This window comes from Neovison vison, chromosome 4 (assembly GCF_020171115.1).
Source record: "Neovison vison isolate M4711 chromosome 4, ASM_NN_V1, whole genome shotgun sequence".
NCBI classification, from domain to species: domain Eukaryota; kingdom Metazoa; phylum Chordata; class Mammalia; order Carnivora; family Mustelidae; genus Neogale; species Neogale vison.
In genome coordinates, this window is record NC_058094.1 from 157,668,571 (window position 1) to 157,680,533 (window position 11,963).

Here is an 11,963-nt window from a genome sequence, read left to right on the forward strand (position 1 = left end):
AGTGTCCCTCCCAAGTTTCAGAAAAGTTATGCAATTGCAATGACATTTATCCATTTCAATGTCTCAGTCTCTGCTTGTACAAAAATAAACCAATAACTGCTCCCACAAATGTGTTCCTCATTCTGTGGTTCCTATCCTCATGCAAAGCAGAAAAATCCTGCTAACAAAAACTGTCCTGTGTTTCCCACCCCAGGCAAAAGCTATCAAGTTCCCACTAGCTAATCAAGCCAAAAACCTGTATGTTGTTTATAACTCTTCTCCTTCCTATCTGGTTAATTCCACCTCCTCAGAATTTTGCAAAGCTGACACTTCCATTGGTCTTTGCTGCCAAATACAGAATGTCATGATCCCCCTGTGTGATCCATCAAACAGCCTCCTACGGGATCTCCTCACTCTGTCTGCCACCACTCCCGCTGCCACCTACGCCTTTCTCAGGCTGCAGCCCGAGTGACCTTTCAAAAGCACAGGTCTAATTACGTCAGTCTCTGGTTTAACATGTCTCAACAGCTAATCATTTTTCCCTGGATGAAAGTCTAACACAATAGAAAGGCTTAGAAGACTAAAGAATGTATACAGGTGAATGCTTCCCTATTGCAAGCTTCATACTTCTATTTATAAAGCACTTCCATATATATTATTTCACTTGCTATTTTCAAAAGCACTTAAGGATCATCATTTCCATTTTATGAATAAGGAAATGGAGAACCCAGGGTTAAGGGTCTATTCAAGGTCAGTAATCTCTAAGTGATAAGCCTGATACTCAAAACTCAAATAAAACAAAATTACTTTATAAAGAGATTTAAAAGCATCTTTTTGGAGTTTCAGTAAACAGTTTAGAATAAGATTGAAGCCAGAATCCTCTTAGGTTAAACTGAGATAGATGATAGATGACAGATAGACAAAGGTCTATAAAGAGATCCCAGTATAGAATTAAAATAAATGTTTAAAAACAGAAATCTAATCAACAGTACTTTGAAAGAATCGTAAACCACCAGCCAAGTGGGATTTATCCCTGGGATGAAAAAATGATTGAACACATACATGCAAATCAATCAATGTCATAACCACATTAACATAATGAATTATAGAGACTATACCAAGTGGAGTTGTCACACAAAGGAAACTTTATTTGCAGCAAATTATGGGGAATAATTTCCAGAGCCTTGACTCCCTAAGTCGGGGGTGAGTGGGTTGCTTTTATTTAGGGTTAGGATGAATATTCAGAACAGGGAATTTTGTTTTTGTTTTTGTGTGTGTGTTTTTTTATTAAGTTATGTTAGTCCCCATAGAGTACACCTTGAGTTTTTCATGTAGTGTTCCACGATTCATTGTTTGCCTATAACACCCAGTGCTGGATGCAATACAGAGAGAGTTTTGTCATCGAATGTAAAAGCAGACAGAAGGTTGCAGAGAACACTAACAAGCTCCTACAGGCATCCTATGTTATGTTAATCAAGTTTGTGCTCCTCCTTGCGCAGAGTTTTTAACATTACAATGAGGCAGACGTTAACTGTGGGACAAGGAGAAGGGGCTATGGACTGACCTGAGAGCGAGCCAGTGTGAACTGAATGAGGTCTGGGGCTCCTTATCTCAGGTAAGGAATGCAGGGCTTTGCTTACTTTTGAAATGGCACTGGGAGTTTTACCACTAATTTTATTGTAAGGCTGTTTCCTGGCTTGGTAGAGACTGTTAGTTTTTGTATTCCCTTTGTTCCCTTAAAATCCTTTACTGTTCAAATTTTTGTATTTCTTTGTAATTCTGACACCACCAGGGAAGTTCCGCAAGAAGTACTGTAGAGCAAAAAGAGCCGGTAAGGCGTGGAAAACAGAAAACAGCTGGGGGCCTAAAGTGACTTCTTTTTCTTTTTCTGGAGATCCCTAACTCTTTTGCTTACAAAAGCATTTGACATCCATTCATGATTTAAAAAAACCAAAAAACAAAACTCTCAACAAAAAAGGTAAAGAAGAAGTTTATCTCAGCACAATGAGAACCCTAGATGAAAATCTACAGTTACCATCATAATCAATATGGAACATTGAAAGCTTTTCCTCTCTGATCTAGCACAAGTTAAGGATACCCCCTGTCACCATTTCTATTCAACAAAATATTGGAAATCCTTCTCAGACCATTAGAGAAGAAAAAGAAATAAAATCCATTCAAATCAGAAGAGAAAAAGTAAAATTATTTCTGTTGGTGGATGACATGATTATATACGTGCAAAACCCAAAAGACTCAACAACAATAAAAAAGAAAAGAAAAGACACTGTTAGAACTAAAACTTACTCAGTAAGGTTGCAGGATATAAAATCAACAAACAAAAATCAGTGGCCTTTCTATATACTAACAACAAACTATCCAAAAGAGTATTTTTAAAAATCCCATTCATAATAGTAACAAAAAGAACAAAATACTTAGGAAATAACCAAAGAGGTAAAAGATGTTCACACTGGAAACTTCACACTGATGAAGGAAATTAAGGAAGACATAGAGGAAAAGACAGCCCATATTTAAGGACTGCAAAAATTAATATCACTAAGATGTCCATAGTATCCAAAATGATCTACAGATTCAGGGCAATTCCTATCAAAATCCCAATAGCATCCTTTTCAGAAATAGAAAAAACAACCTTAAAATTCATATGAAAACATAAAAGACTCCTTATAGCCAGAGCAATTTTGAGCAAGAATTTTAAAAAGTTGAAGGCATCACATTTCCTAGTTTCAAAATATATTACAAAGCTACAAAAATCAACAGTAGGATAGTGGCATAAAGAAAGACATATAGACCAACAAAACAAAGTAGAGAGCTCAGAAATAAATCTACAGGGGGCTTGGGTGGCTCAGTCATTAAGAATCTGCCTTTAGCTCAGGTCATGATCCCAGGGTCCTGGGTTTGAGCCCCACATCGGGCTCCCTGCTCAGTGGGAAGCCTGTTTCTCCCTCTCCGATTTCCCCTGCTTGTGTTCCCTCTCTTGCTGTGTCTCTCTGTCAAATAAATAAAATCTTAAAAAAGAAAGACAGTCAGACAGACATGCAATTAAGGTCAACTTATCTTTAACAAGGGTGCCAAGAAAACACAATGGGGAAAGTTGAGTCTCCTCAATAAATGGTTTTGGAAAAACTGAATATCCATACACAGAAAAATGAACTGGACTCTTGTCTCACACTATACTCAAAAATCAGGGGTGCCTGAGTGGCTCAGTCATTAGGCATATCTGCCTTCAGCTCAGGTCATGATCCCAGGGTCCTGGGATTGGGGCTCCCTGCTTGGCAGGAGGCCTGCTTCTCCCTCTCCCACTCCCCTGCTTGTGTTCCCTCTCTTGTTGTCTCTCTGTCAACTAAATAAATAAAATCTTTAAAAAAAAATCAACTTAAAATGGATTAAGTACTTAAACATAAGACCTGAAACTATAAAACTTCTAGAAGAAAACGTAGGGAAAAAAATTTCTTAACATTTGTCTTGGCAATGATTTCTTGGATATAACATCAAAGGCACACACAATAACAACAACAAAAATAATAATTAAGGGGAATTGCTTCAAACTTTTGTACAACAAAGAAAACAATCAACACAGTCAAAAGCCAATATACAGAATGGGAGCAAATATTTGCAAACCATAAAGCTAATAAAGGGTAATATTCAAAATATATAAGGAACTCATACAACTCAATAGCTATATTATGTATATATATATATATATATATATATATATATATATATCTCCTGATTTAAAATGACAAAATGGATTTAAATGATTTAAAATGGACAAAAGACCTGAATAGACATCTCTCCCAAGAAGACATGATAATGGCTAACAGATATATGAATGAAAGATCCCCCCCCGGGGCTCCAAGCACCCCGGAATGGACCCCGTTTTAGGAGGAGACCCCCGGACCCAAAAACCAAGCCGAGTCCGCTGATCAGATGCAAACAGCACGAGATTTATTGAGTAGACACAGGTACCTGCGGGCGGTCAAGTCTTAGGAGGACTCTCGCGCCCCAGCCCTTTGTTCAGGGCCTTTTTATGGGGTACGGGGAAGCGAAAACATACGTACAGAAACAGAAACATAGTTACAAAGTTTTCATTGGCTGGTTTGAATATAAGGCATACTCGGTGTTTGTAGATTGGCTTTGAAGGACCCCAGCGAGCGAAGAGAAAGGTGGGGAGGGGGAGTGAGGAGGGGGAGTTGGATCTTATTACTCAGCAGAGAAACATCCTGCCTACGTGACTAGGTCCACATACTTAGGCGACCCCCCCCTTTGCCTACGTGACTATCTGCGCGTAACAGGCCGTGCGCAGCAAGTGTACCTATTTCCCCCGCAACATGCCGTTGCCCCCCCCCCCTAACTCCAGGGCTGTGCTGGGATAAGGGAGGATTGTCCAAGTAGGGGGAAGGGAAGAGGGGTCTCTTCATTCCCCCATTTTCTTTTTGGCCTGAGTAAAACCTTTTACTTTATTAGGGGCCAGTCTTTCGCTGCCCTACTGCATGATATTGTTGGGTTAATACCATGGTTTGGACAAGCGACAATCTATCTTTTATAAATTGGGTTAACCTGTTAATGATGCATGGCCCAAATGTTAGAATTAACATTAAGAGTATTATAGGTCCTATTAAGGAGGTTATTAGGGAAGTAAACCAGGGTGAACGATTCCAAACTCCTTCATACCAAGACTGTTGGGATTCAAAGTCTCTTTTACGCTTATCTAGCCTTTCCTTCAATTTGTCTAGAGTTTCTGTTACTACTCCAGTCTGGTCAGCAAAAAAACAGCATTCTTCTCTAAGAGCAGCACATAGGCCACCCTCTTTTAGGAACAGTAGATCTAAGCCTCTTCTGTTTTGTAGCACCACTTCTGACAGGGAGGTTAGGGATTCCTTGAGGGCTCGAACTGACTGTTCTAAGGCCCTAAGATCTTCATTCATAGCATGATGTAGAAGTAGGTATTGGTCTGTTTGGACCAGGGCGGCTGCCCCAGTACCAACCCCGGCTGCAATGCCTCCTACTCCCAGTAACGTAGCCAGGGTGATTAGGGTGACAGGTTCACGCCTTACTCGGCGAAGATCACTCCATTCATGATAGCTAAGAACCAATTCATCTGAATGGTAGGTTATTCGAGGCCATAGTTGAACTAACACACAATAGTCAGTAGTCTGGTTTAAGGCAGCAGTAGATACACAAGGGGTTAAGCCTGTGCTACATGCCCAATAGGTTCCATTGGGTGGGATCAAATAATAGGAGCCAGCCCATATTTTATGGGTCGAATTACAAAGTGTTTTTTTAACATAGTGAGGCGGGGTGCCTATACATAGTCCCGCTCCTGAAACTTGTGAGAGGGTTAGGCTATGATCTTGTCCATAGCATATAGCGCTGGGGACAGTGGAGTTAGTATAGTTGGCAGAGAGGGCTATGCCCTCATAGTATGGAGGGCTTGGGTTAAGACATAGCCAGCAATTGTTTGCTCTTTCAGGACTGGAAAGATTAAGTGCCTGATAGGCCCCTTTCACTAGGTTGATAAGCCTGTCTCCTGTTCCAAGTATTTCCGGGGCCTTTTTGGTTTGTATAGCTGTGGGAGTTGCGGAGGTTAAAAGTGGTGTTGGTCTTGGTGTTGACCTTAATCTTTGGGGAGGCCTTTGAGGTGGTGAGGCGAGAACTGGATTGGGTCCTATGGCGGCCCTTGGGGTTTCTATAAGAAGTTTTATGGTGAACGTTAGGCCGTCATCATAACGTTCTTTATAGAGTCTGAGGCCCCAGGTATATCCCTTTACCCAATTAAGTTGTTTCTTTCCTGCTTCGGTGAAGGCTATTTCAAGTGGGTGACACCATTGATTGTGACAGGCTGGGTTTTGTGTCCATTTGGGGCTGCTCCTGGCGTGAGAATAATTTGCCCTTACGGTGATATAGTCCCAACCTGAGGTGGGCTTCCAATAAGTGTCACCAGTGGTTTCGCAGCCCCAATTGTGACAGAAAAAGTGGGATGCCCCCCTGCATGAGGTCCACTCTCTGGGTCTGTGAAACCCAGGGCATACATAGAAGGTGAGTGTCCTTAACATACTTCGCTGACTCCAGTCCCCACAGCCTCCCCAAGGATCCAACCCGAGTCGTCCCCGTGGGGACGGTTGTGAAGGCGGCTTCTGTAGGTCAAAGTAATTTTCTATATCCCAGTTGGCTGGAGCTCCCATGGCTAACTTACAAATGTCAGGGTATAAGTTAGGCCACCAAGTGAATGGGGCATGCTGCTGAGAGGTGTTCCAAATTATTTGTCCTGTTTGCGACAGGACTTGCCAGGTGAGCTGTTTTACATGGTGAGGGGACCCATGGGAACTCGGAATACCTATAACAAGAATAGTCAGTGTTATGATCGCACGAGTCTTATCTTTAGCGGATTTTGGGTGCGTTGAACTCGCCATCCCTCCTTGAGATCGGGTGTTTCCGAGTCGTCTGGTCCCAGATGGGCTGGTTTCACATGAGAGGCGTGGATCCAGGCCACGATGCCGTCGACTTTTAGCGCCGTCGGGGTGGTTAGGAGTACAGTGTAGGGTCCCTTCCATCGGGGTTCAAGGCTCTTGATCTGATGCCTGCGGACCCAGACGAGGTCGCCGATCTGGAATTGATGTGGCACAGTAGGATTTTTTAGCTGTTCCCTATAAGCTGCAGCCAGTGGCTTCCAGACTTCTTTCTGAACGATCTGGAGTGCCTGGAGGTGAGCTTGTAGGGTAGCACGATCAGCAAAAGAAGAAACATAAGAATCAATAGGATTGAAAAGGTTTACAATAGGGGGTGGGGCCCCATACAATATTTCAAAAGGAGTTAATCCTAGGGGCCCGGGGGTATTCCTGGCCCTATATAGGGCCAGGGGCAGGAGGAGGACCCAGTCTCTAGAGCCAGTTGCAAGCGTTAATTTAGTCAAAGTCTCCTTGATTGTTCTATTCATTCTTTCTACTTGTCCTGAGCTCTGGGGTCTATATGCACAATGCAATTTCCAATTAATCCCCAATGACTTGGCCACTTTCTGACTTACCTGGGAGACGAAGGCTGGACCATTGTCGGTGCCTAATATCTGGGGCATTCCATACCTGGGGAAGATTTCTTCAAGTAGTTTCTTGGTGACCACATTCGAAGTCTCGTGCTTGGTGGGGAAGGCTTCTACCCATCCTGAAAAAGTGTCTACGAAAACTAATAAATATCTATAGCCATAGAGTCCAGGTTTTATTTCCGTGAAGTCGATTTCCCAGTGAACACCAGGGCGATGTCCTCGAATGCGCACTCCAGGGGCAGCATAGGTTTTTCTGGTATTTACTTGTGCACAGACTAAGCAATTTTTAATTATGGATCGCAACGCCTTGTCTTGGTTTAGTAACAAGTACGGTTGGTGCTCATTATTTAGGAGGGTTTTCATTTTGTTTTCGCTCAGATGGGTCAGTGAGTGCAAAGATTGGACTATATGGTGAGAATACAGAGTGGGCATAACAGTTTTTTCGTCCATGGTATACACCCCTTCTTTTGGGTCCCATGTAGCCCCCATTTTCTTTAGCAGCTCCTGATCCTCAGAACTGTATTCCATAGGTTTAATATTTTCTTGTGGGGGCCATGTGCTCAGGGTAAGAATGGGCCCGGTCTCTTTTTCCCCTAGGGCAGCTTCCTTAGCAGCTTGATCTGCCAGTCGGTTTCCCCTTGCCACTGGGCTATTATCCTTTTGGTGACTCGGGCAATGCATAATGCTCAACTTTTGGGGCAGGAACAAAGCTTTGAGCAGAGCCAATATTTCAGGTTTATTTTTAATTTCTTTTCCTTCGGAGGTGAGGAGCCCTCTCCTCCGATAGATTTCACCATGTACGTGGGCCGTAGCAAAGGCATAGCGACTGTCGGTATAAACGTTCAGTTTCTTACCTTCTGCCATCTGTAGAGCCTGAGTCAGGGCGATGAGCTCTGCCCGCTGAGCTGATGTCCCAGGGGATAGCATCTTGGACCAGATCACCTCTGTCTCATTAGTTATTGCAGCTCCGGCTCTTCGCTCGCCATTGTGCAGGAAGCTACTGCCATCTGTATACCAGGTGTAGTCCGCTCCCTTGAGGGGCTGGTCCGTCAGATCCTTTCGGGTGCCATGGACCTCAGCTAGGATCTGGAGGCAATCATGTGTTTCCGTAACCTCGGGTAAGGGGAGTAGGGTGGCAGGGTTGAGCGCCACCACGGGTCCGAACTGTACACGATCAGTGTCCAGAAGCATGGCCTGATAATGAGTCAGGCGAGCATTGGAAAGCCACCTGTCTGGGGGTTGCTTGACCAAAGCTTCGACCGCATGGGGGGCCAAGATGGTTAGTGATTGGCCCAAAGTTAGTTTGCCCGCGTCTTTGACTAAGATGGCGATGGCAGCCACCATCCGCAGACAGGGTGGCCAACCAGTGGCCACAGGGTCTAGCTTTTTTGACAGGTAGGCCACTGGGCGCTTCCGGGCCCTAGCCTTTGGGTTAGTACTCCCTTGGCATAGCCCTGTTTTTCATCTACGAACAGTTCGAAGGCCTTAGTCACATCTGGGAGTCCCAGGGCTGGGGATTCTAATAAGGCCTTTTTGATGTCGGAAAAGGCCCGTTGCTGCTCTTCGCCCCAGTGGAACTGAGCCCCCTGCTTAGTGAGGGAGTATAAAGGGGCTGCCATTTCCGCAAACCCAGGGATCCATAGGCGGCAAAATCCAGCAGTTCCCAGGAATTCCCTTAGGTGGCGTGGGGTGGTAGGTGTGGGAATGCGGAGAATAGTCTGCTTTCGTGCCTCAGTGAGCCATCTCTGTCCTTCTCTCAGCTGATATCCCAAGTAGGTGACTTGTTTTTGGCATATTTGGGCCTTTTTGGCTGAGGCCCGATACCCTAATTGTCCCAGTGCCTGTAAGAGGGCTTTAGTGCCGTTCAGGCAATTTTCCTTGGAGTTAGCAGCCAAGAGGAGGTCATCGACATACTGAAGAAGTACCAGGGAAGGATGCTGCACCCGGAAATCAGCTAAGTCTCTATGCAGCGCCTCATCAAACAGAGTGGGACTGTTCTTGAAACCCTGGGGAAGCCGGGTCCAAGTTAACTGTCCTGAGAGCCCTAGATCTGGGTCCCTCCACTCAAAGGCGAAGAGTGGCTGGCTCACTGGATGTAGCCTTAAACAGAAAAAGGCATCCTTTAAATCTAGCACCGTATACCATTCATGGGAAGGGGGCAGGGTGCTCAGTAGATTATATGGGTTGGGCACAGAGGGATGTATGTCCTCAACTCTTTTGTTGACTTCTCTTAGATCCTGTACTGGCCGGTAATCTCCTGTGCCAGGTTTTTTTACTGGTAAGAGAGGTGTATTCCAAGGTGACCGGCAGGGAATTAGGATTCCTTGATCAAGAAGCCTCTTAATATGGGGCCTTATGCCTTGGCGGGCTTCATGTGACATTGGATACTGCTTTATTGACACTGGGGTGGCTGTTGCCTTAAGTTGGATTAAGAGAGGGGGCTGTTGACGAGCCATCCCCATGCCCCCCGTTTCCGCCCAGGCCATAGGGAATTCTCTCAGCCAAGCTTCATTTTGGACCTCTGGGGTCTGTTCAGGTTCATATAGTCTATATTCCTCCTCCAAATGGAGGGTCAAGACCTGTAAGGGTCCTCCATTGGGGCCTGTTATTGCCGCCCCTTCTGGGTTGAAGTGGATTTGGGCCTTTAGTTTGGTTAGAAGGTCTCTCCCCAGTAACGGGTAGGGGCAATCGGGTACGTGTAGAAATGAATGCGTCACCTTACCGGTAGCCAGCTGGACCCTGCGTTCCGTGGTCCATCGATAGTTCTTTCCTCCAGTTGCTCCTTGTACCCAAGCAGTTCGGTTGCTAAGTGGTCCTAGAGTCTGGGTTAGGACTGAATGCTGGGCCCCGGTGTCGACTAGGAAGGTAACTGGCTGCCCCCCGACGCTTAAAGTTATCCTGGGCTCAGGGGGGGGCTCCTGGCCCTGACTTCCCTAGTCTTCCGACGTCAGTAGGGAAGTCAATGGTTTGGGCGTCAAGGGTCCTCTGAGATTCTTGGGGTTCCTGGGACACTCTCGGGCCCAGTGTCCTCTTTCCTTGCAATAGGCACATTGGTCTCTGTCTAATTTGGTCCTTCTTCGTTCTCGTTCTCCCATCCTGACTCCCTCTCTGTCCTGTCCCTGAGTAACTACGGTGGCCAATACCTTAGTCAATTCCCTGCTCCGCTTTTTATCTCTTTCATCCTGTGCCTCTTTCATTCTTAACCATATTCTCTCCTCTTTCTCTTCCGGAGTTTCTCTTTTATTGAACACCTTTTCTGCCTCTTTTAATAAGTCAGAAAGTGTATACCCCTGTAGCCCTTCTAATCTCTGTAATTTGCCCCTAATATCAGGGCTTGACTGCCAGATAAAGGACATTGATACACTAGTTGCTTGCCCTTCATCATCAGGGTCATACGGGGTGTACATCCTATAAGCCTCCTTAAGTCTCTCTAGAAAGGCAGAAGGTGTCTCTTCCCTTCCCTGTATTACTTGCTTAACCTGAGCCAAATTAGTGGGCCGCCTTGCGGCTGCTCGGAGACCCGCTATGAGCAACTGGCGATAGAGACGAAGGTGCTCCCTACCTGCAGAAGTGGCGAAGTCCCAGTTAGGGCGGGTTAAGGGAAAAGCTATGTCGATCTCATTAGGCAACTGGGTTGGTCGCCCGTCATCGCCCGGTACGTTCTTTCGGGCTTCCAGAAGAACTCTCTGCTTTTCCTCCGAGGTCAGCAGAGTCTGCAACAGCTGTTGACAATCATCCCAAGTGGGTTGATGGGTAACTAGAATAGATTCAATCAAGTTAGTCAGGGTGGCGGGGGTCCTTAGAGAAGGGAGGGTTATGTTGCTTCCAGTTATAGAGATCAGAAGCAGTAAAGGGCCAGTACTGTGGCCGACCGTTAGGACCTTCCCTCAAGGGGAAAGCTTGGGAGACTTGACTTGGTGGCTGTGCACGTCGGTCCCTGAGTCGCCCCGCAATGGGTGACGCCAGGGAACTAGGCTTTCGCTCTTCTGTTGTGGCCTCCGGGTAGGGAGGGGGTTCTTCCGTTAACAGGTCGATAAGAGGGGACTCAGTGTCTGGAGGCAAAACGGGAGCAGACTGAACAGGCTCGGGAGCAGGCTGAACAGGCTTGGGAGCAGGCTGAACAGGCTTGGGAAGTTTTGGGGATTTATCCTGGAGTGGGGTAAGGGCAGGGTAAAGAGAAGAGGAAGTGGGAGTAGGTGGGGGAGGGGTGGGTTGCGCAGTCTCCCTGGAGGGCGTGGTTTGGGGGTGGGACAGTTGCTCTTTTAGGGGAGGCGGCGCAGTGGGGGTGATAGGGGAGGAGCAGGGTTTGGGAAGGAGAACAAAGGGCTGGACCCAGAGTGGGGGGTCTGAAACCAGAGCCCTCCAGGTGACGATGTAGGGCACCTGATCGGGATGCCCATGGGGTCCGGGGCTGAAAACTTTGGCTTCCACCTGAGAAATAATATCAAGGTTAAAAGTGCCATCGCGTGGCCATCCCACATTGAAAGTGGGCCACTCGGAGGAACAAAGGGTGACCCATTTCTTTTTCCGTATTTCCACCGATTGGTTGTTTGCCCGGTCTCGGACGTCGCTCCAGTGGCTTAGGGTCAGACTTAAAGGAGTAGTCACTGTCTGTCCCATAATTTCAAGAAAAAAAAGAGTTATTATCACAGAGACAAAGACTAGACTCAGACACAGAACAAACAAATGCGCTGCGCGATTTTGGCGCCAAACCGAAAGCAAAAACTCAAGCGGAGATTCAGGGGGTCCGGATTCCCCCTCTCCAACTAAGGCCGTGTATCCCTCCGATACCGGCCGAGCTCCAAATGCCCCGCTGCCCCGGGGCATAGATGTCCCAAAGGACTCAAATGTCCCGCCCGGCGGGACTACAAACGCCTCTGGAACGTCTTCCAGGGCTGTGAGGGAGAAGTCCGAGCCCGTCAGCTCCTTC

General features: G+C 46.3%; 1 protein-coding gene across 1 annotated transcript; it reads right to left on the minus strand.

Annotated features, from left to right (window-relative positions):
* Positions 1-4,781: 4,781 nt before the first annotated feature.
* On the minus strand, positions 4,782-11,711 carry LOC122904790. The gene is given in 3 exon segments (XM_044245980.1): positions 4,782-8,448; positions 8,451-10,818; positions 10,820-11,711. Coding segments are annotated over 3 exon segments (5,298 nt in total). The 5' UTR covers positions 11,654-11,711; the 3' UTR covers positions 4,782-6,352.
* Positions 11,712-11,963: the final 252 nt, after the last annotated feature.